The 25,003-nt window shown below is 34.1% G+C and overlaps 1 protein-coding gene across 6 annotated transcripts in view; it reads left to right on the forward strand.

Annotated features, from left to right (window-relative positions):
* SLX4IP (SLX4 interacting protein) overlaps positions 1–25,003 on the forward strand; it is a 106,185-nt gene that overhangs the window by 5,400 nt on the left and 75,782 nt on the right. For 5 of the 6 annotated variants that reach the window (XR_009957838.1, XR_009957837.1, XM_062571548.1 and 2 more), the window contains one exon: positions 992–1,040. The exons of the other annotated variant lie outside the window; for it this stretch is intronic. Coding sequence is in view for 3 of the 5 variants with exons in the window: in XM_062571548.1 (XP_062427532.1) it covers positions 1,014–1,040 (27 nt within the window). In the remaining 2 variants the exon portion in view is untranslated. The remainder of the gene's footprint in view (positions 1–991; positions 1,041–25,003) is intronic. 6 annotated transcript variants of the gene reach the window in all.

Raw genomic sequence — 25,003 nt, forward strand, 5'->3', positions numbered from 1 at the left:
TATATACATTCTCTCTCTCTAGTGTGTGTATGCGTGTGTGTGTTTATATAAATATATATATGTGTGTGTGTATATATATATATACACACACACACACACACATATATACACATATACACACACGGTAGATTTTCTGTCAGAAAGCTGACCAGAAGGAAAAAAAACCCACCCAAACCCAAAAAACTGTGCTTTATTTTTGAACTTGTTCAATCTGTGATGCAGCTGATTCTCAGACCTGCAAGTAGGGAATGAATTTCTTAATTTTGAAATTTGCTGTTGAGAGAAATGCAAGAGGATGTATGTGGATTGCCATAGGTTTCCTGGCTTAGTAGGGAAGGAGTTTCCATGAGGTAAGAGGGAATGAACTTTGCTGAGAAAGCTAGATTTGAGTACTCTGTTGAATAGAGCAAATATTATTTCATATGTTAATTTTTCTTTAAACAAATAGTTCTAGGAATTTGGGGATTTTTTTTCCTTTAAATGTATGTGTTTTACTTTTTTCTTCCTCGTTCTATCTTTCTTTGAGCTATGCAAAGGAATTTTAACTGAAAGCTATTACTTTGAAGAGGAAACTAGGCCAGGACCATACAGGTAGGGGCCAGAGGATGAGAGAGTAGTTAGGGTAGAATGCCAAGTTCAATTTGCTGCTCTCTCAAAGGCTTCTTGTGGATAGGTAAGGTGAGTTTGTCTGTGTCTTGGTACTGATCTGAAAAATATTTCTATACTCTATTTCAGATGTTGGATACTCTTTTCCTGAATGGTGATGAAGTTTATTAAAAGAAAACAAGATAGAGTGCTGTGTAATTCTCTTATACATACCTACCTTTTTTTAAGAATTTTCCTTGGATTTCTTGAAGGCAGAGTACAGGATTTGAAAAGCAGCAGTATTGACACAATCAGCTAGGGTTTTTTAGCATTGATTAGATCAAAAAAGTCCTTGTTATTTGGCATTGGTTCTAGTGCTGATCATTTTTAATTCGTATTTTTATAGGACCAGTTTACATTGAACTATCATGGCATCCAGCAAATTTGTTATTAAGGTAAGTAGAATTTCATAGCTTTCATTTAAAAAAGGTCCTGATAATCTATAATACCAAGAAGGGTGTGTGTACACTGATTTTTAAAAGTTAATGAAGAAGAGATGCATCCTTCAGGCTTCTACTCATGGTAGCACATTTTGTTTCAGTTTTCCTTTCTTAGAAAGCAAACTCGATTCAAGTACTGCTGTATCATGGCAGAGTGTCTGGGGTCCTTTTAGCTGAAGATCAGTCACATGTACCTAATAGTGATTAGTTGTATAGTTAGAATTAGAAACTGCTTGAGTTCTCAGTAAAACAGCATTAGCTTAACTGAATTAAAGTTTAGTGTTGATTCTTCCTTTATTGTGAATAATATTTTGAATATTATGAATAATATTTTGCAATATTATTCATGTATTTGCCAGATAATCCGAGAGTTCCTGGTATAAAGGGTAATAATATTCTTAAACTCTCTGTCACTCTTGACTCTTCATTTGCTTCGTAGTTTGCTTATTTTCCTGTTTGGATTAGTGCGATGCATGCATTTCTGGATGATTGAAGCAGTATGTTACTCTTAGAAATGGTTTTCCCAAGAATTTTCTTCACAGAAGAAACTGTTTCCTTTGTGGATAAGCTTTTGTTTGTTTGTTTTTGCTTTTTTTGGAGGTTCGCTACAGAATTTTTCCTAGCTGACAAAGCTGTGGAAAGTTGGTTTTGTGGGTAACTAACCTGTTCGAAAAGTAGACCAAACAGTTAATTCTGTGTGGTATGGAGTAAAATCTGTGTTCTTTGCAGGGAAAACTGCTCACTTACTGGGACATTTGCTCAAATCTTTTCTTCTTACTCCTTAACTTGATTGTAAACCTTAAATTGATGGTGTCGTGTCTAATTCTTAGAGATCTTCTTGTCTGAGATACCATTCATTGCTTCTTAACTGATACAGGAGGAGTTACAAGAGATAAATTTGATTTTTGAGTGTACTTTAGCTGATGTTTTGACTCTGTGTGCTACTACTCTATTGATACGGTAACACGATCTGAGAATGAAGCCATTATCTTTCTCAGCTCTCTTGATATCATCAATATGAATGCAAATGCCAAAGAAAGCAAGTGATGTGAGTTCAAATCACTTTGCTAGATTAAAATGTCCTAAGATCTTTGATTACTGATCTACATTATTGTTAGTTTTTTAATCCAGCATAGGCACTTTACCTTTACCCAGTATGCGCTCTGGTAATTAATAGATAGTTTGACATCATTATCTAAGCAAATGGATAGTTTCTCATTGAGCCTGTATTTGTAGCTAACCAGTATCGTAGACAGAACCTCTGAGAGTGCCTGTGAGCTATGACATTTATTTTCTTCCTGGTAGAATTTGAAAAATGAGGGCAAATTTTTTAGATATACAGAATACTGAAAATTAGCTTATATTGAGTTTACATTACATATTTGATATCCTCTAGTCAAGGCAAATATGCGAAAATAATTGTTGGATTTTACTTTGTGCAGAAAGATGCATAACACTTCAATTCTTAGATCTGAGATTATATGTGTGCAGTTTTTCTTACGTCTGTATCTGGATTTATGTTTAATGTGAATATTATCTTTTTAAAGACTCTTCAACTTTCACATTTTTCAAGGAAGATTCCTCTGCAAAAGGCTCCCCATTAAAGAGCAGAAAATATTCTCACTCTTCTCTACAGGGAGAGTATAAAAGATACTATGTTCTTTCTTTTAGGTTCCTCATCTGTTTGAAATTGATAGCGGTATTTTATTGATTTTGAAAATGTTTCATGCATATGTCGTCATCTGCACTCTCCTTTTAAGTTTCTGTCTTTTGGCAGTATGTGTGTTTGTGTATACATAAATATATATATATGTATGTATGTATGTTAATCCTTTTGCTAAGACCCTGAAGAGTACAGCTTATCCATCTTTCATGTTCTAGCAGACTCAAACATAATTTAAGAGACACCTATAACATGATTAATAGCTTTGTTTCTTAATATTACATGTGTTTTATAAACTTAGCTGTGTTCCTGCAATGTAATGGTCAGTTATTTTCAGTAGAGGGAGTAGTTGGTCTACTTTTGAAAGGTAATCATAAACATGGTTTTATGTGCAATTAAGAGCAAATGAAATAAAGTAATTGATGCAGTAAAATTGCTTTAAACCTTAATACAAAAACTACAGTGAAGTCCTAAACACACATTCTTCACTTCCAAGTGGCAGGATGCCATAGTGTGTTGTTAAGTGCAATATATGATATTTTATACAAATTAATCTGATCAGTAATTTTCAATTTTAAGTAATATTGATACTTCATAAAGCACTGTATGTTAAAATACCACCAAATTTGTAAAAATTGACATGTGAATTTAATTATGCTTTCTATGTGTCTGTGTTGCTAAAATATTTTACTGCTGTTCTATAAATCGTAACTTTAGTTGGTGAAGCTTAAAGCAAAATGTTGAACAGTATACAGACTTGAAAAACAATATTGCTAGGACCTTGTTTAAAAATTTGGAAAAAGTAGAAAGAAGAATTCTTCAAAACTATGTAGACTGAGTTTATGCATGCCAAACTGCAGAACTAAATACAATAATTTTTGTAGCTGTAATAGAAAATTCTCATTTGCTATTTTCTGCAATTTGTTCACTTGCCAAACACTGAAGACTTTTAAGTTGTTGCTGTACTTTAATAAACCTCAGCTCAAAGGGAAGCATATTTTACTATGGACTTTCTTACATTTTAGAAATTAAGAGTATTTTGAAACTTAGAAGTAAGGTACCTGAGTTCTCTGAATTAAAGATTGTTGCTAAGTCTAACTAAGACTTGTAGACCTTTGCTAGCACATAACTGAGATTAAGGTAATTATAACTTGAATGTTCCCTCTGGTCTTCCGGAGTACTATAATAGATTTTCAAATGTGCTCTTCGATAATTATTGCATGCTGGGAGTGCGTATGAAATTCTTGGTTCTTCTATTTTTATCTTTTTGCTTACTTCAGATCACAAACTCCTTTGAAGCAGGGAACATCTTTCTATTTTGTATTGGGAGTAAAGATGGAAGTATTGGATATGATTGGACAGCAGAATGATAGTGTGAGTGTAACGTGCTCAGTTTTCACCTTCATTTTGCTTGTATATGTATCCATTACTTAATTATTCATAACACACTTTGAAGATAACTATTAAGATATTGTTAAAATCTTTATAATCAAATGCATCTTAACATCTGTCTTTGCATATCTTAATACTCTATGAAAGGAACTGTACAAAGCATATTGATTACAAGACCTAACACTAGATAGAAAAGGATAGAAAGATATGTTCCTGTCAGAATATATGCTAGCATGTACTTCTGGCATTTTACAGGTCTTCTTAAGGCCAACCTGCTCACTGCTTGCAAGATACTGTTTTTACTGTTTGTTAAAAAATAATACAAAAATAATACATTGAAAATATATTAAGAATGAAATACGTTGACATGGACTTTTGCATCAGATATGTCTGCTTTGGTGGCATCTAAGTGAGCAAGGCAGATTATAATTAGCTTCTCTATGAAGCACGTCTACTGATCAATATTTCTGTAAATGTTTAGTGTGATACTGTTTAATGGGTCATGGAGAGCAGTAAATACATTTTACTGCTATATAAAGTCCATAGGAATATGAATGTACTGTTCTAAAGTTTGAGAGCAAGAATTAGGAATGCTTTCCCTGAAAGATTGTTATTCTTGCTTGTGTTTAAACTAAATTTTTTCATCTATCGTGACTACTCGGAGTTACTAGACAGCTGTTACAGATTTTTATTTATTTATTTTTTCCACACACACAATTTTGAACTGGTTAACATACTGTTTTCTTGTCTAATAGCCAGATTTTTAAGAGAGTACTTATTTAAGTATCATACAATATTTGTAATGTCTTTTTTTTTTCTGCTGTTTTTCATTGCAAAACAATGTGTTTTTAAACACTGTTTATGTTACTGGAATACTGACAAATGTTTCAGTAGAAATACGGTAAGATTCCATTTCCTAAGATCAGGTAGAATTTGTAAAAATATTTTGAAATTTAAAAGTTAGGTACCACAGTTCCCTGATTTGATTAAAGATTGTTGCTTTTTGAGTTTTTTTAATTAAGAAAATGCTCTATTATCCACATAGTGATGGGTTTCTAGAGATAGAGTTCTTCTAAAGGTACATTGGTCAGAACATCTATAAATGCAATTGATGAAAATTATTCTAAAGTACTACTGTACATTTTACTCCACCTTGATGTTTCTATTAGGTTCTGTATAAATACGGTTCTTTTCTAAAAGTACTTCAAATCTTTTAAATAAATAAATAAGGAGTTTTGGGAAATGTGATTTAACACAGGAGGTGGGAAACAGTAATAAAGGATGGAGAGAAATCTGTTTAGTTACCTTTCATTTCATTCCTTGTAACTATGCATTTCATTTTGAGTTTATGGGACCAGCAATGGGATGATAAAGAATGACTGAAGTGATATGTAAATAAGTTCCTGAAAAGAAAGAGAGGAAGTTGGGGAGTAGAGGGAGTATGAGAATTAAATGTATGGTCTAATTCTGAACCTCCCGGAGTCAATGGAAGTTTCCTCACTGACCTCTAAGGATTAATTTTCAAGCCTAGGGAAATGACGGGTGGATGAAGAGCCGAGAGATTAAAGTGTTAGCACAGGGGGAAAGACATAGGAAGCCAGAGGGATAAATGTCAACAGTGGAAACACTGCTTTCATGGGGATCACTTCAAATAAGGAATTAAAAGGATGGCTCAGCTTGCATTACTTTTCTTGGTAGGTCAAATAAATTTATCTAACCAGTTTTAAAAGTAGCATTTGTGCCAGAAAATGAGTATTTTGCTAATTCTGAGTACTATGCTACTGTGACAGTGGTATTGGGATTCTAAATATACATTGCACCATGATACAATTAGTACATGTACATGATACAATTAGTATCATTGTACCAAATGATACTGATTTTTTTAGGCATAATCAATTCAGTGACAATTGCCATATGCCTTATTTCTGCCCAGAACCACCATACTTTACTTCTCTACCGTCCTGCTTCTCAGAAGTGTTGGTGGTACTGCTTGCATGACCCCTTACTCAGCCCAGCAATGAGGGAGGAAGGAATGAGGAACTGAGAAGCAGACTTCAATCTCTCTCAGGCCAGCAAAGCATCAGAGCTTAGCAGAGATGCTGCATGGGGTCAGTGAATGTCTTTAGGTCCTGGGAGAGGCTTCAGCTTGCACTGTAGGTGAAATTCTTCAATTCCCTCCAGTGAGTTCAGATGGGGGTTAGTAAGCTGAGAGGTGAGGGATCCTTTTTTCCCCCACCACCTTCCCCATCAGTACCCACTAATGCCATGTCCAAAAAGTTTAATAATACAGTGATACGGTTTTTGCTTTTAGTGCTAATATCATGAAAACCGAATATAAATAGTTTTTGTATTGTTTCACATGATCTCTCCCCATCTTGCACAATGTAATGGATTTTAATATGTGAAAATTATCTGAATGTTTGAGATGTGTGAATGTTCTGACTAAAGTGTAAAATAAAAGGGAGAAAAGAGGCTGACAGTGCATTTTAATTTTCTCCCTTATCTTGATCCAAGTAGCTCACTACTTCCTTAAAATGAGGCTATTTTAAAAAGCAAAATTATTACTTGGTTTCAGTTCTCCAATAAAAAAATTAGTTTAAGCATTTTGTGTACACTACAGCACTTACCATTCAACAATGACTTTGCAATTTTTCTTGACTCAATAACCAAACTTTTCCTTAAATAATGGTACCACAGGAAATGGCATACTATGTATTTTGGTTTTTTGCTGCAGTCATTGTTAAGTGTGAGCCATGATGACGCTTGGCTATTGTGAAAACTCTTTAAACTGCTGATAAAATGATGACTCATGGTCACCTGATGAAAACAGATTCATTACTATGACTCCAGAAACTTTATATCCTGTATAAGTGTTTCACTTCCCACAGCAGTTCTATAAGAGATGATGATGTACTTTCTAACAGTTGACAGCTGCTCAATTAAGCTGTGACAGTGTGATTGGCAAGCGCTATAAATTCCAGACACTTTTTAAATAATTTGAGGAATTAAAATCTGTATGGACTGTGAAGAAATCACCAATTTTATTACCCATGTTACTTGGAATGCTTTCTAATGAAGTAAGATGTCTTAGATTTCATTTACCACTATTGAATTAAGTTGTTCTTATGGTGGAACTGACTCAAACCTCAGTGCAGTGGATGAGCTTTGAATCAGAGCTTGTAGGATTATATTGCTAGCATACTGTAGCTTAACTAAGAACAGGCTTATTTATTTCATTTACAGACTTACTCAGTTTAATTTATCTTTTTTAAAAAAAAATAGTGTGTTTGCCTATGATGTCACGGTCTAAAGATTGGAGAAATATTGAAAAAGGATACTGCAAATAATAAGTTAGAAATCAACTTTAATTTCAGTATGAGATGGGGATTCTTGTGGAGAGAGAAAAGGAGAGGGGAGCTAAAACCTCTTTCCTGTACTTCCCTGTACTGCCACCTCATGATTACCTAGTGTTGGGAAAAGATGGATAAACTGAAAACAAGTTTAGAAAAAGCTGGAGTTTGTACTTTAATAATGTACACTTACATGTTATAAAGCAGAGAAAGGTAAGACCGTTGATGTTTAGGTCCTTAGCCTGACAGGATTTAACAAATAATTGAACATAATGTAGCCTAAGTAAGCATGGGTTTTTTTGTGTGTGGTTGTAAGCTGGCTCATGTGGAACCAACCTAAATTTATTTGTATTTATGGCATGGTTAATTCACTCTTAAACAATTAGGAGTCCCACCAGTGATTTTGTCGCACATTAGTTTCACTCTTTTGATTGCAAGTATTTCTAATCTGAAGTGCTGTGATGCCCACAATGTTTAAGAAAATTGAAATATTGCTTTACAATTTATAATTTACAAATGTGTATGATTAAAACTTGTACTAGAATGGATAATATTGGCATATATGTGGAATGAGTGTAGAAACAGAAGAGTAAAGGAAGTATTCTTTTTTTTAAAAAAAAAGATGAATTAGTAAAACTCACTTTAAAAGCTCGTATGAAGGCTCTAATGATGTTTTCTTAGTTACAAGTCCATTTTCTGCTCATTTTTAAGAAACGTTTTCTATCTATTTTCCTATTGACTTATTTCACACTTAGGTGTTTTGTTTGTTTTGTGCTAAAAACAGGTACCCAACTAATTTGAAAAAGAGTCATCTGTTCAGAATCAAATATTAACTTCAGATATAAGTAGAAACAATAGAAACAAGATAATATTTAGTAGATGCAGTCATACAAACAGTGTCAAGAAATTACTTACTGAAAAGTCATAGCATGTTTTTATCCCTGAATCTCTCTCCTCTTTTTTTTTTAATTACTAGAAATGTGTTAATGAAGAGGCAAAAAGTTGAAGATTTAATAATGAAATTCAGTAGTAATGTCAGAAGTACATCTGAAAAACAAAATTCATAATACAGAATGAAGTGGTATCCTAATCCATGAAGAAGTCTTACTACAGATGATATATTCAGCCCATCCGCTACTGAATGTTTTTCTATGCTCTGTTTCTCAACAGAATAGAATATTTGTCTGTTTGCTGTGTTGTGATGTTACTTGGGCAAATCAACAGAGAAGAAGAAAGTTAAGGTAGACTTTAGATAACAAATGTAAATTGGATTGGCTATGTAGGTTCATTTATTTGTGCAAAAAGATGGTAAATGAAATGTCTTGCTTGCTTACCTTTGGTAAACAAGGTGGTATGCAAAGGTGGTTTTACCTTTGCATATTGAACTTACTTATTTATTTATTTCCTTGCTGCATAAAACAGAATATTTTTGAAATAGGTACAAAAGAAATTTTTACTTGGGAGCTACACCAGGAAGGAGACTAGTTTAGTCTAGGTCACGTACAGACAATGTTGAACCAAAATTTTAACTTTGATGATCTGAATATTTTAAGTTGATCTTTTCCTATTGAGTGTGTAGACTTTACTGGCATAGTATGGTGTTTTCATAAAGCTTAAAGTGCCTTCTTTCTTGTCCTTGTAACGTCTTTCCTTGAGGCCTCTCAGGTATTTCTGCTATCTGTATGTTTTTCCTCTGGGATGAAGTCCTGAATCTACAAGCTTCAGCAAAATGAAGATTTTGTTCCTTTCTCTGTGTAATTTGCAGTGTACATGTGAAACAGCATTCAAGTGAAGGATTGCTATACGTGTGTTGAATGTTTATTGAAAAATAGTTGTTAGTCTTGAGGGAGAATGAGGAAGAAAGCAGAGGTAAAGAAGGACATAATGTCACTGGTTTCCACGCAAGAAAACATGGTGCAGCCTCAGAGCATTTTCTCAATATTTTCTTATTGTGGATGACTGAGGATATCTCTGAATGTACTTCAAGAACTCTAGCCTCATTTTACTCTTAAAAACCTCTGCAGTAATTAAAGTAAACTCTATTCTAAGATCTTCTTTTCAGGGCCCTGCTTTGTCTCCAGGAGGAAGTAAGGTGTCTGGCATATCTGACACTGCTCAGCTGGTTAAACAATAGTTTATATAAGATACAGTTAAATACAGTCTTTCATGTTCAAGCCAATACTCTATTTTAAACTCAGAGTCTTTGTTCATTGGATATACCAATGATTTAATAGCAGTCATAATTAACCAAATATACATGATTGTGGTTTATCCTGCTTTGTATCATCCAGATGAAAGCTGATAAAAGAGGCATATAGATCTGAACATAAAATATTTGCTGAACTAAAGAGTTGAGAAAGAGCTAAGTCTTAAGCCATTAAAGAGAGATCTGTTCAATGCTAAGATCCTAGGATTTGACAGTTAGCAGGTCATGCAGTGTGTACTTTTTTTTTTTTTTGATATTTTATATAGTACGAAAATAGGAGAGTAAAATAAGTAGCACTTTCACAGTGCATTACCTTGCTGTAGTAAGGTAATCTTCAGTAGTAGAAAACAAGATTATGAACTGTTACTCTTTTGGTTTTGTCTGCAAGTGTCCAGTTTTATTTTGTGAGATGTTCAACTGTCATGTAGTGGTAATTCATGACTAGGAGAATTTAGATGGTAGGAGTAATCTAATGAGCCAAAAGGTGAAAACTAGGTCCACAATTAAGAAAACAATTGGAGGAAAAGCATCCTTTCCCCTCAAATAAGTGTTTAGTTTACTGAATATTTGCAATTTAATAAAAAATAGGCTGAATGGCTATGATTGATTAAATCATCCTTGGCTGATGTGGGTGTTTCACAAGAGCTAAATCTTGCAGAAGGATTTGGAGTAGAAGAGCATAACTGATTTCTTGAGAAATTGTGTCAGACTTCCTCTTGAGTTTTAATACTTCTATGTCAATTAACTTGCTTTTCAAAAAAATATTTTTTTTTTGATGAAGACAGATGAGAGTGTTTAGATATCACCATCAAAGACTTTAGAGATGTTAAGGAAAGTGTAATGTTTCTTTGCCTTTATCCACTCTTCACCCTGATTATTAGTGTTACGGGCATCACTGATGATTACGGGCTATTAAAATATAACAGAGAATTTAATCTTCAGAACTACAGTGAAATGCAGATTCAAAACTGATTTAGAGGGAGAAAATACTTCTGAAATTACTAGCAACATTGCTGTCATGTTCCTTGGAGATACATGCGTAAGCAAAGCCTAGACTTAATGCATTTGAATGCTCTGCTGATTTAGTATTCCTCCTTTACCTAGATATATTAAGAATGGTAGATTGTCAGTCCCTTTTGGTAGAAGCAAAAGGTTATAGGAAGCTATTGAGATTGGCCCTGTTTGAGCAGTAATAATGAGTCAGTGGAAATAAAGAATATTTCTGGGTACTTTGAAATCAAGAGATACATTAGAAAATATTTAGAGTCATAGTATTATTGAAGATCAGAAAGAATTTCTGTTGTTTAGTGAACTGACGTTAATTTTGTGCGCTGTTTTTCTTTTAGTCCATAAGATTTTTGAGGATTTTGAGGAGCAAGAAATGAAAGCAATTCTAGTAGTCTAGTTCTTTTTTTTTTAACTTAGTACAGAGTTTTCACTGAGCCCAATTCTAGCCTTCATGATTTTTTTCCAAGATGTCTTTGGATATTATATGAAAGTTGATAGTTGTCAAACCCGCCTGGATGCAACCCTGTCTAACATGTTCTAGGTGACCCTGCTCAGTGGGGAGGTTGGACTGGATGATCTCCAGAGGTCCCTTCCAACCTTTATGATTCTATGAAATGTATTTTCTATATTTATTTTATTTTTCCATCTGCCTTTGGGATAGTCTCCAAAAGAGCTTTACAGTTTAGGAGCTGTATTATCTTCTGGTCCTCTGGCCAATCTTTAGAATGTGAGCATTGCTAGTAAGTTTGGGGAAATAATGAGACATTCTTTCAGTGTAACTTACAGATCTGGTGTCCTGACTATTTTCTAATAAGAAATAACTGTGGATGTTGAAGTACTTTTATTCCAGTGTCAATATATTATATTTAATATATGATTGAATGGGAATTTGTTTATCCAAATAATAATTTTCTATTATCATGGTGGAGGCAGCTTATGACAGTGCATCATTTGAAGGGCTGATCATTTTCTTTCCACAAAAAACTTCATTTTTTTGCTAGTGTCACTGAATTTACCAGGACAGTAGATCTTGTTTTAGGGTTGTCATACAGTAAATAAGATGCATAAGGAAAGAATCTAGGACATCAAAAGAGAAACACTTATCCTACAACCGAATAGTTCAAGTCTACTTACTTGTCATGTTGTCCTAGCAACAGAAAAAAGTATCCATTTCTAGCTAGAAATAATTTTCTACTGCAAAACTGCAGAAAACTTTCTCAGCTGAAAACATATTATCACTCACTTCGTATGTTGAATGAATTAAGACTGTATTGTATTAGTTTGTGGAGTGAGAACTAACGTTTAAAATTGCAACATGCATTTTAGGTTGTTTCTACTATTAGGAATCAGGGAATTGAAATTCAGCAGTGCCACTGACTCTTATTATTTGTTAGCTCTGTTATATGGCATTTCTTGGAATCATGACTGAGTAGTAATACAGAGTTGTGCTTATTCTTCAGAGAATACAGATCTTCCTAGAATAATTCAAGCTCTCTCTTCCTGAGTATTTTTGTTTCATGTGAGAACTGATTTGTGTCCTTAATACTGGGCTTCATCTAGCATAGAGATTAGTGACTTAAAATTGATGCAAATTATAATTTCAGAATAGGCAACAAATAGAATTTAAGAAGGTAAACTCATCCAGCTTGAACGTCTACTTTATAGTAATTACCAAACCCAAATCTCCTCTGCTGCTGATGGCTATCGTATTAGTATTTGACTGTGAAATGTTTCTTGTTTTCTTTTTGGTTGCCACACAGATTTTGTGGTAAGACCTTGAACAGTAATGGCATCATGCTCACTTTCTCTAATTTGACCATCTATAAATTAGTTCAGTGATCTTCAGGATGTTTAAATTTTCTCATCTTTTTAGTAATACCTTTTTAGTAATACCTTGAACCTCTTCAAAAGCTACATATTTAAGTGTTAGAATGGTAAGACACTAATCCAGACTTGTTTAAATGTAATTTAAATCAACTATTACTTATTATCTTACTAGTGTGATGAAAAACAGGTTGTTTGTTTGTTTCTTGAAATACAGCTCCATTCTGAGCTGCATGATTGGGATTCCCATTTATTGAAGGTGAAGATTTCAGACTTCTACGTTTTCCACAATGTGAAAAGGCCTTGTCAAAATTCTGTTCTTTGAGAGCTTGTTCTCATCAGTGAAGAGCTCCTTTGTTTTTATTTTCAGTTTATAATAGCAATTAAGGCTATTACAAAGCAGAACTAGGGGAAGAAAAAGTCAAAAGTAGGAGGGTTGTGGGATAGGTTGTGGAAGATCAGAATCCTATGGGGGAGCAACTTTGGAATAAACTTTCACTTGAATAACTGCTGTTGAATCACAAGAGCATATGTTTAACTTTTTTTTTTAATGCAGGTAAACTACAGATTATAACCATAAAAAATATAATAGTCTACATTAATACTATGAGGAATAGATTGTATGTGAGCAGATATGGAATTGTAATAGCTATGTGCTACCTAAGCCGCAAAAAACTTAGACCTTTTTTTACAGCTGTCTTCGACCAACCTATTAATGTTTTTGGATTAATGCAGAAGTTGAATATTTACAACTTATTATTTACAACAGTATTTCCAGTCATGGTTGGATGCAATTCTTACATTACTCCTTTGAAGTATAATAAAGTTGGTCTATTTTGAAGTAATTATGGATAATAAAATGATAAAGCATGGGAGAGTGGAGTTTGGGCGGTTTTGATGATGCATTCATGAAGAGAGGAAAATAATTAACAGAGAAAAGCTCAGGTTGTGCTTTGACTAACTGACTAATGATGTGAAAGCAGTATGCCTTAAAAAAACAAGGTAATAATACTGATGAAGGAGGAAGCTTCTCTCACCCCATAACTATAATAAATTGTATCCTCCCCTCCTCATGGCCATGGGATGCTGTAGGAGAAGGGGGGGGGGGTCGTTTCAGCACCAGGTTGATCTTGGACAGCGGCTTTTTGAGGTTGGCACAGAACACTGCTCTTACCCTTCTGGGTTCTCCTCCATGGTTGAAAGGCCTATATTCCAGTATGAGAGCTTTCAAGTTAATCTAATGATCAGCTTGACTGCTCAGTATAGACATGGAAATCGAGTAATTTGTTCAACTCCTTTATAGTTTGGTTAACTCAGCCTCCTTTTCAAACACAAATGGAAACCAGTGCTTGTTTTAGTTCTGCACATTTAGTTTAGTTACAGAGCCATTCTGCTTTCTCTGAGGAAATGCAGAAGGACCTCTTTCAAGGGTCATTTACTAGTTATCCTTTTAGTGAATTGTTTTCAGGCAGACTATCTTTCTAATAATTTTTTTGATCATTTTTCTAATGTAGGAAGCATCCCATTAAAGATTTGAGGTGATACATTTATTTTCTTAAATGCTTTTGGATCAGAAACACAGTCTTGTGAGGTACGTGCATCTTGGGTGAAATTACGGCATTAGAATGGTCACACAGTGTTAATTCTGTTCATCCATAATATTTCTGAATTTTCTCTTCTGATTTTAATATAGTAGTTTTTGCGAAGAAACTGTTTTAAAGAATATTGCTTTCCCAATGCACATTAAAAGTAGCAGTAAGATGTAAGCATATGGAAGACCTAAAGGAATAGGTGACTTTTCCTTTCTGCTTTCCCTTCTTACATATGCAAGTGAAATTAGAAAAAGGGCAAATAGAAGAATAAGGAAGCAGAAACCTCTGTCTCTAACCTTTTTACAGCCACATTCTTGATGCAAGTTTGTACTTTCAATCTGTCTTTTGTGTGTAGTTTCCATACTTAATAATCATTAATAGCATATGCAATTCTATAGTGGAATTAATTATATATTGCACATACTCCTTTTAGATTCTTTTAGTGTGGTCTTGACTTCGTAATTTTCAGTAAGATTTTAGAAACATCATTTGACAGGGAGCTTGGTGTGGGCAGGGGTGGTTCACAAATAGATGCTGGAAAGATTATGATTTCTGCTTTTTATTGCTGTCTATGGGAGGAAATCTCAGTTAATTCAGCATCATAGTGTAGAAAACACTGAGAATTCTTGTATGGAACAATTGAAGAAAGTTTATCATACTACCTGCTTGCCTTGTGTGGACATTGAACATTTTTTTTTTAACTAGACATGAAATGGGAGGATGGGACAGGTTAATATGCTTTAGCTATGTCAACCTTTAGATGTTTATAACTGTATGAGTGGTAAATCTACTAATAGAGCTCCCTGTGTTGCAGATAGCTGCCTCCTCTTTTCCTTAATGAATATGCAATATTGTCCCAAGTAAACCATGAGAAGAATAGGACTTTATTTAAAAGATGTTCCTAGTAGTTGCAGAAAACTTCTTAAATATGTTTGCTGTCTCAGAGATTTCTAAACAAAGCAACAGCAATTTGGAGGTTTAAAACTTTCAAGTACTGTAGCTGTAACATTATTATACTTACAGTTGTAATTAAATTTAATATAATTTACAGCTTAATTGGTGGGAGGCTATGAGCAAAGTTACTTGAGTGTCATAATATCTCAGTGTTGTTCATGATGTTAGTTATTCCTATTTTCTTGATTTCTGCTTTTTCTCCTCCCTCCCTCCCTCATTTTTTTTTCTTTCTAAGCAATATAAAGGGAACAAAATTAACTTACCCTCCTGAAATACCAGTTCTCTGGCTACTTTTAGAAGTGCTTTGTTTAAACTTAGTTATTAATTACAATTTAAAAGGGGATGAACATATAGGCATGTATATCTTTTAAGACTCATTTTAAGAAACTTAAATCTCAACACTTCGTAATGTTGGCAGTCTGGCATTCATTGTAATTGTAATAAGTTACTTCATGCTACTTCTCCTTATAGTCATGGTTATGATACTGAAATGTTAAGACCACCCACAGACAGCAAAGTCTCTAGCCACTTATGCATGTAAACAATCTGACTTTTACAAAGTGGAAAAATACTTCTTGTGCACTATTTTAACATGATCAGCATGTTAAAGCTGAATGTGCAACTGTGTCAACATTTCTTTGGCTGTAGCCATTCATTTTGTAGCCTCTTGATAATATGTAAAATCTGAAACTGGTTTGCTTACTACTGGCATTTATCAGCAATTACTGTCTGCAGTTAGCTTAGTACTTTCAAATAGATAATAGATCTAAGAATATTTTGCATTATCATTATGGTTTTAATAAAAACAAAGTTTTTGGTTTTTTTAGCTGGTTTGTGGCTTTTTGAAAGAACTGGAGCAATAAATTCTGTAAGCATTTTATGCCTTTTTGATGCTGATGTGCAAAGGTAAAATATATGAAATAAGATTCTGTAACTTTACATTTCACATGAACTTAGTGGTAGAGACAGAAACCTGCATCTTTTTCAGGCTTCAGTTATCTTGAGACCTGACATGGCTTCAACAGAACAATGTTTATATCTTTCTTAATGTAGTGTGTATTAATATGTATGTTTCTTAAAAGTTGACTACTTACTGCTTATTCTCCAATATGGTAAATTTTGGATATACCTACCAGCTATTTACTGCTATCTTTTGTGTCATAGCAGATCACAGGTTTTAACAAACAGCAGTAATTGCAAGCTGAATTTTAGGATGAACTCTTTGCCGTGGGTTTGAATATCTCCCCACCAAGTTACACATATCTGTAAAATCCATTAATGCTTTTTCAGTAGAAAAATTTCTGATTTTTTTTTTAGCTAAGAAAACCCTCTACTGAGAATGGATCTCTAGTGATCTTCGTGATAATCTTAAGGGATGGTGAAAAGAAATCTTCTGAAGATCTCTGTTAGGCACAAGAAAGGGACTGGATTTGCCTGAATAAATCATAGAGATACACTAGTTTAGGTGAGGAGCTGAGGAGTTGAGACTGTTACGAGAACCAGTGGAGCACAAATGTGGAAGAGAGAATTAATGATATACATGAACACTGGGGCAAAGATGTGTAGGTTGCGTCAAACTAAAATTAAACTAAAAGACAGAAGGCATTAGGGCAACAGGTATCCTGCTTGCCCTTACTTTTTCCGAAGTATGGAGTAGGGAGAGTAAAACAGGAATTGGTAATGGCTAGATAACGAGATGAGGATTAGGAGCAGTAATGGATATTCAAACTGATGGGAAATCTTGAGTGGCAAGATTAATTTTTGCTGTGTTTGACAGCTGGACATAGAGAAGAGACTAGGAATGTGGGAGGTGTGAGGACAAAGTGTCATTTTGGGGAAATGATGGACAGAATTTTCTGCTTTATAGTCTGTGCTCTCCTTCACATCCTGAAAGAGAACCTAAGGCTCCTGAAGCGAAGCACTCTCAAAATGTTTTATCTTTCTTTAGTACTAATCCCAAAAAAGGATGATGGTTTATTGTTGGTTAATTGTATTGGCTCAATTGGCAGACTCTTCTGTAGAGCATCCAGTCCTCTTTTTCCTTGAGGGAGTTAGTATGTCACTACCATATGGTAGATTTTCACTTAATCAGTTGTCTTCCTGCCTGTACCAAGGTTGTACTGGGAAACAGTTGAAGTTAACATATTTACCTACAGTGATCTAGGGACATGTGCGAGGTCCTCCGTCTTTCTTGAAGTCTTTCTGCAGTATGCTGTGGTTATATTTTTAGTCTATTTCTGCTTTGCTGTGTGCATTTTCCTTACAAAGAGATGAACAATGTCTATGAAAAGCAATCTGTGGTGGAAAAAATAAAGTTCACTTTAGTGAGGTATTCTTATATGAACACGTCTGAAGTATTTAAAGGTGTATTTAACTAAAATAAAATAAAGCTCTCCCAGGAGTCCATTTTCAAAGACTTTGGTAGAAAGGTCAGAACATTTCTTGGACATTTATCTGCCAACTACTACTACTCCTATAATCAGTTAATGGAGGATAAAATAATGCGAATCATCTCTCTTTCCTCAGTATTATAAAAGGAAACTGTTTAACCTCCCCCCCCCCCCAAAAAAAAAGCTTAAACCACAGAAAACCTGTAAGAATAGGTTCGTTGATTTTAATATGTTTTTATCATCTACATTTGTATAAAACAGATATGTAACGTTTTATCCAAGAAACTTACACTTTTCTGTTATTGTCTTCTAAACACTTATGTATTTGGCCAAATATTTCAAGAGATACTTATTTGATAAAATGGCAGTTTTGACTGCAACTCATTATTATTTTATAGTGTTTTTGACCTGTGAAAGGCTTTCCTGAGCAATGTCAGTTAATCAGATTCTTCTTCTATTCATACATGTTCAGCTGTTCATGACTTGCCGTTGTATGAATTCAAGGAGATGTACTTCTTGCTAAGCTCAGGATGACTTTTAGTCAATTAATTTTTCATGCAGCTATTTATGAGTAATCTTCAGCCAAATTAAGGAAGATGGAAGGATCTATTTGAAAAACTTTAAAGCCAGCAAGATATGGAGCGTCTAGCACTTCTATCACGTGATAGTTATTAATAATGATGAAATTTAAATGTTTACACTCCTTGGTCTGTAATGTTCTCTTTGATGTTAATTACTTTACAGTAGATTAACTAAATTCTTTCTTGGTGCCTGAAAAGTAAGGAAATACTTCTTTCCGTTTAACTATTTCCCTTAGCAACTTGGTCTTATCAGTTGATTAATAACACACGTTTTTGCTGTGCAAACTGTATACAAATCTTTGTCTTTCCATGTTTTTATAAAAGTGTGGATCTTTGTTACTAAGTTTAAGAAAAAATAATATAAAGATATAAATACATAGATGCGCTTGTAAATCCTTTAATGAAGTTTAGCAACATTCTCAGACACGCTAAATCAACATTCTTTTTTTCTTTCCCTTATTAGATAAAATGGACACTGTCTTCTCTTTTTTCCTGTTTCTGCATTCTTGGATCTTCTTATTCATCTGTGTTTCTTCATTTCGTTTAACAAAGGCAGTTGTGAAGCTAGCATACTATGTATTTTTTTAATCAAAAAATAAGCTATTGCTTTTAAAATGGTAATTTCCTCTAAATCTCAAGTGTGTTTTTTTCTATTGAAATACAAGAAAAAATATACATTTTCTTAATTTAAAATGACCTTTTCATCTATTGGGTCTTTAAAAAGATGCAAATGTGTAGGAACTGAAAAATTCAATCATAAAAGTCTAGATTTGCAGATACTGTTGAAGAACCTTAGTTGGCATAAATAGTCTGATCAGCCATTGTGTTCAGTAGGTGATGTTCAAACAAAGTCTTTATGTATTTTATTAAATTTCTGACTGCTGACAAGTAATGTGTAAGTTCTAACAGAAAAGTTACTGCTTTATATAAAAAGGCCTTTCTGTCTTGTCAGCCTGTCTTTTTGAAGTTGGTGGTTTCCAATAACGTGGTGCAGGTGCATATTGTAAAAGGAAGAAAAGGAATTTTCTGACCTGTAATAGGATCTATCTATTGGAAGAATGCTTCATAGATCTGTTTATTTACTCTGCTGTCCACAGAGGGTTAAACCTTTACACAAGAAGCTACGGTTACTGTGTTTTTCTTCCAGGGGGAAGTGTATTCCCTCAAAATGATCCTGAAATTTTTTCCTGAATATTTTGAGCAAAATGCAAGTAGATTTATGCTTTTGCAAGTGATAGCAAAGCTTTAATATGCTGGAGTTGCATGTTTTCTGAGATTTTTGTTCATCTTAGGTTCTGCTTTTAAAAAATACTTAATCAGGAGTTTCAGCTCATACTAGATCTACTTGTGTTTATATAACAGCAAGTCATAAAGATCCTGAAGGATGCAGATTGTCTTTGAGTGCGTGTTTTTAAACCTTCTGTACATCTCTGCAGAAAAGATACAGTGGCAGAATTTGATCTTATCCTTTACTACTGTAATTGTTAGTATAGTCTGCTTCTGTAGCTGAGGTGGATTTTTAATGACAGTTATTAAAAGAAAAAAAATTAATTAAGCAGGTATAAACAGAAATACTTATAGGGATCTTTACTAAAAGTGATCATGCAAACAAGACAATTAAACATAATGCAGTAGTGTAAAGACTGCAGTCTTGAACTGCTTCGTTATGCCAAATTAATCTTTTGTCAAATGGTAAATACATGAATAAAAGGTACTATTGGCAGATACGGTTTAAGTATATAGATTCATGGAGAACTTCAAAAAATTCCAACTGCTAATCCAATGTTTTCTTGTAATGTTAAAATGTAAGGAGTAACTGCCTTTAGAATCCTTAATTTCCCATGCATGTTGTTCTGGAGTGTTTAAAAAAATTCCTGGAAAGCAGACCTAGATAAAAGTCTTTGTAACATTAAAACTTAAATGGGAAAGATTCTAGTGGGTTACATTTCTTTTATGCTGCTGTGTTTTCTTTAAAATAAACCTTTCCCAGATGGTTATAGCAGGGTACTGAATATGCTCAGTAATTTCATGTAAGCATTTAAGTTCATTGTTGCTAATAGAATTCCATATTTTGTTGTTGGAGTCTTTGTACAGAGTTTTTCATTTTTAATACTATCTTTACTCTATTGAGTGAATGCAAATTGAGAGTAAGATTATCTGCAAAGTTGCAGTGAAACTTAAAACATGGTGGACAAAGTATACTTATTGAGGTTAGAACTAGAAATAAACACACAAAGAAATGTATATGGTCATACTGATAGTTATAAATTAAGTGTTAAGGTTTTAAATCTGGGAAAGTATCATCAGAATTTATAAAGTTCTATTTAAATAGTCCGTTCTCCTCACTTTAGACATCTGTTAGTGGTTATTGCTTGAGTGACCACCATGTACATTATACAAAAAGGAATGTGTTTTTTGTAAGATCTTTGCTAATGTGGCAGATAAAATCCCTGTGTTTGATAGCAGTGCCAAAGGGCAAAGAGGTGCTGAACAATATTCCTCATCTTTACCATAACTTTCCTTCCTGGAAAAACAGGCTTTGACAGTGGGAAAATGAAGACAGAGATAAGGAGAGGTGGAAGGAAGCTTGGGAACTGAGAGTGATATAGACCAGAACTGTACTTCAGCAGGCAGGGGAAAAAAATCTTCTCCTGCATTAATGTGCCAATAATTATTTCTTTGTTGACTAAAAATTTGAGTTATATGTCCTTGCTATGATAATAAAATAACTAGGGAATAGACTAGTGAGTTAAGAAACAGTTATTTTTGTTGGCACTTAATGTAACTTAGGCCAATTTTTGCAGCTCTGGTAACTGATTATTGGCCTGTTAAAAATGCACTATTTTTGTTATTGTAAAATGCTATATTGCTCTCAGACTTTTCTTTATCTTTGTCAGTTTGGAAAACATTTTTCACAGGGGCAAAATGAGAGCTGGTGGAAAGGATCCATCCCCTGCAGGATTTAAGGGAATTGGCAACGGACTTGTCTTGATTTTATTGTTTGCTGACATTGAAATGCTATGCAGCAGATAAGGGTGCTTATTGCATATAAACTATATTTGTTTCCTCCTTACAGAGCTAAGCAAGTGAATATTGGTTATAGAACTTAGGTACATTGAAGATCTGTTAAAATTTAACTAAAGCTTAACCTGTTGCAGGCTAGACATAAACATTGCAATTAGCCAGGATTTAGTTCAGTTGGTTGACATCTTAGCTAGATGGCATATCTTATTTTACTAAGCTGCTGTCTTCTGTCAGATTAACTGTAGGCCTCACCCGTTTGGAAGATGCATTAGGGAGGAATTACGACTTTGATTGGCAAGAAGAAGTTCTTGAATGCTTATTCAAATTTATGAAAAATATTATAAAGTTTTAGGATGCCTATGGCAATTTTTTGTAATATGCTTGATGACAGAGGAAGAAGAAAAATCTGGTAAAAGCAGAAATGCATACCTTTGTCTAGAAAACCATTAAATTATTAAAAAGACTGTTTGTAAGGGATCTCTACAGGAGGGTCTCATTTTAGATGGATATGTTTTTCTGCAGTTGTTTGGTTAGAGGGAATTTGGGAGACGAGGGTGAAGACTCAGCTCCTGAGGGAGGAGGATCATGAGAAGGCACTAGCTGAACACGATGCTATGTGTGTTTGTAGAGCAGAGAGTACTGAAATGCATTTAAATAGTGAAACTCTATACTAAGATGTTGATTTGTAATGAGAAGTCCTACATCACGGCCTATTGGGTTTCTTTGAGGGAATCAGTGAGTGTGAGGAAAAGGGAAATCCGGTTGCTAAAACCCATTTAGATTTCCAAAGAGCGATTGACAAGGTGCCTCACCAGAGTTGCTTAAAGTAGGTGAGCTGAAAAAGAAGGTCCTTTCATAGATTATCTGGCTAAAGGGTAAGGGAGGTGGAGTAAAGAGTGGAATCAAAGAGTTAACTCTAGGGGCTGGGACTACTCGAAGTATTTGTAAATGATCTGAGAGGGGAGCTGAATAGCAAGGGCTGACAATGAAGCACTGCAAAAAGACCTAATAGTATTGACGGACCCGTACAATAAAATAGTAGATGAAATCCAGAACAGTAAATGTGATGCATGTAAGGGTGAGGGAGAACAACTCCAAATTTGTGTATACAAACAATGGGTCTTAATCAAGCTGTTATTACTCAGAAATGAGTTCTTGAATTATATGATGCTTTATGAAAGCATTAGCTCAAATCACAGTACTTGAAAAAGCAAAGTCAATTTTAGAATTTTTAGGAACAGAGGAAGAGACCATAAATAATACAATCATTGATCCATGGTACAAATTGAGCGTACATCTGCTCATGAAATACTGTGTACATTTATAGTTCTCCTAAGTGGCTCTAAGAAAACTAGAGAGGTGTCGAACTTCTTCAATATAAGGAACAATTTAAAAATCTCCAGCCTGGAAAAGAGACAGCTGGAGTTAGGTGGGAGGTGATTAACAGTAATCTGTAAAATTATGGATGATGGGAAGAGATAAATAATAAATAACCATTTGTTCCAATTTAACAACTAAGGGCATGAAATTAAACGAACATGGTAGTTTTGAACTGAGCAAGAAGATACACTTCATGCTTGTGTGATCATTTGGTGGAACTGCTTGCCACAGGATCCTGTGGATACAAAAATTCCCACTATTTCACAAAACTGTTTGACAAATTCTGATAGAAGAAATCACCAATGGCTTGTCAATACACACATCCAACCTGTGGCTTAGAAAACCTCTGAACCTCACACTGCTGAAGACCCAATACATCTGTTGAGAAAAGTATCATTATTTGCTTACCTTTTTATATTTTCCTGTAGTTATCTGCTACTAGTCGCTGTCAAGGCATAGGATACAGGTCTATGTGGACCTTAAATTGACCCAGTATAACTTTTTATGTATTTTGAGTGTACGTTTTGTTACATAAAATCAACACTATTTATCATTTCAAGTGATTCTAATGTTTTCCATGTGTTAAGATTACTACTAATTATCACTAACTTTTTTAAATGTAATTGTGAGAAATATTTGCAATTAGTAACATAATCCACATGAAATTTGAAAAAAACGGCTTTGAAATTTAAAACTGCAACAACATTTTTAAAATGCATTCTCAAATACCAGCTCATAGTTGTCTTAATATTACTTAAAATTATGCTCTTTTTTTCTTTGTGGCAACATATTTTTCTAATCTCTGTGAAATAAAAAGAAATTTGGAAAACATATCAGTCCTTGCCCTTTTTCTCCTGCTTTTAAATAGTTCTCTGAAATCCTGAGAGCATGCTGTTTCTGTTATACTCAATAATAGATGAAAACGAGCAACTTGATAGCCATATTGTCTGTACATTATATTAAAATCAGTATTTTCTCTTGCGTTTTCATTACTTAATTGACTACATGTGAACAAAATACCTATCAATGCTCTTGATAGCATGAAAAGCAATTACAGAAACTGACAAAGCCAATTACAGATTAATCTATGCCTGTGTAAAATATTGAGTTTCTTTCTTTTTATATCTATGCAGTGTTTGTTTTCATATTAAAAACAGTCACACTACTTAATTTAGATAATCTTTTCCCCTAGTGGAAGAGACTTTAGTAATTAAACTTAAAAAAAACATCTGAAGGAATGTGGTACAGTTGTGAGACGTTTTATGTTTTTGTTTCTTTCAGATTGAGAAACTGAGTTGCAGAAAGATTAAGATTTGCTGAAAGGTTCACTGGTTTTAGTTACAAAATTCTGGTGTGCCTGCTGGATATATTTAAATACTGATTACTAGGTGTACTATGCATACTGTGTAATACTAGTCTTCATTATAGGTAGCTGATGTGTTTCTGAATTTATCCTGAAGGCCTAATGTTAGAACACAATCAGATACACTTTTTCAGCTGCATCTGATTTAAATCAGGGTTTAGTTGTCCCCCACCTGCTTTTCATTGCCCTATTCTCCTGCCAGCGGTTACCACTTTTTATGTTTGCTATGATAGACATGTGAATAGTCAGTCCCAGTGTATTTCTCCCAAAAGGGTCTGACTTAATTTAGTAGTTCTAAAGATGAGTTTTAGAACAACTGCTGTGTCAAAACTTGCTTCCTTAAGGGACAGTTGTGCCCACTCAGTCCCGGAAGCAGTACTCTCTGGAAGAAGTGAGGTGGAGGGAGAATGAGGGAGGAGGAGCGAATAGGGCAGTAGCTTCTTCATTAGGTTAAGCTCTAGTCTGAACAGCCTTTCTGGTGATAGGCATCCCCCAGGAACCAAAGTGGTACATTTCACAACTGGCATTGCTTGTCACTAATTCTTCAGGGTTCAGCTATGCTCGTATTTTACATCTATTTTTATAAATCAGGTGTTGCTTCTTTCCCCTCCCTCCAGCCCTGCTTAATTTTTCTTTTTATTTATACATAAAGACTATTGTGTCTTTGGCAGATGAAAGCAAGTTTAATTTTTTTTTTTTCTGGAGTACCTTTTAAAAGTTTGACATTCTTTAGCCTTCCAGCTGGTAATTCCTTGGAGTTTTGGCTAATTGTTTCCATTTTGAGACACAATGTATTCTCCAAGCATTTGATTCTGTTTTTTTCAGGAGTAAGATTTAGTGTCCCTTGTTCAGTTCAGCTCATCTATTCTGTTGTTGTTTTGTAGAAAAGGATTTAGTTTATGTTGAGCTTTCCGCTGTTTTGTGTTGACTAAAGCTTAATTTGAGGATTTTGTCCAAAGAGTATCACCTCTATAATACACAGTTCTCAGAAGTGAATCACTTCTTATTTTTTACATTATTTCTTTAAAAGCTTTTCTGCAGTTCTGAGACTTTCCTGGCCTGCTTTTATTTCAAAGACAAATTAGTTAAAATGGAGAGTTAAAAATATTTCTTTTATGCACTTGGAAAATGTAACATCTCAACCATTTGACCAAATTTAACAATATTAAGGAATTCTTTAATTTGACT

This window comes from Rhea pennata, chromosome 3, assembly GCF_028389875.1.
Source record: "Rhea pennata isolate bPtePen1 chromosome 3, bPtePen1.pri, whole genome shotgun sequence".
NCBI classification, from domain to species: Eukaryota; Metazoa; Chordata; class Aves; order Rheiformes; family Rheidae; genus Rhea; species Rhea pennata.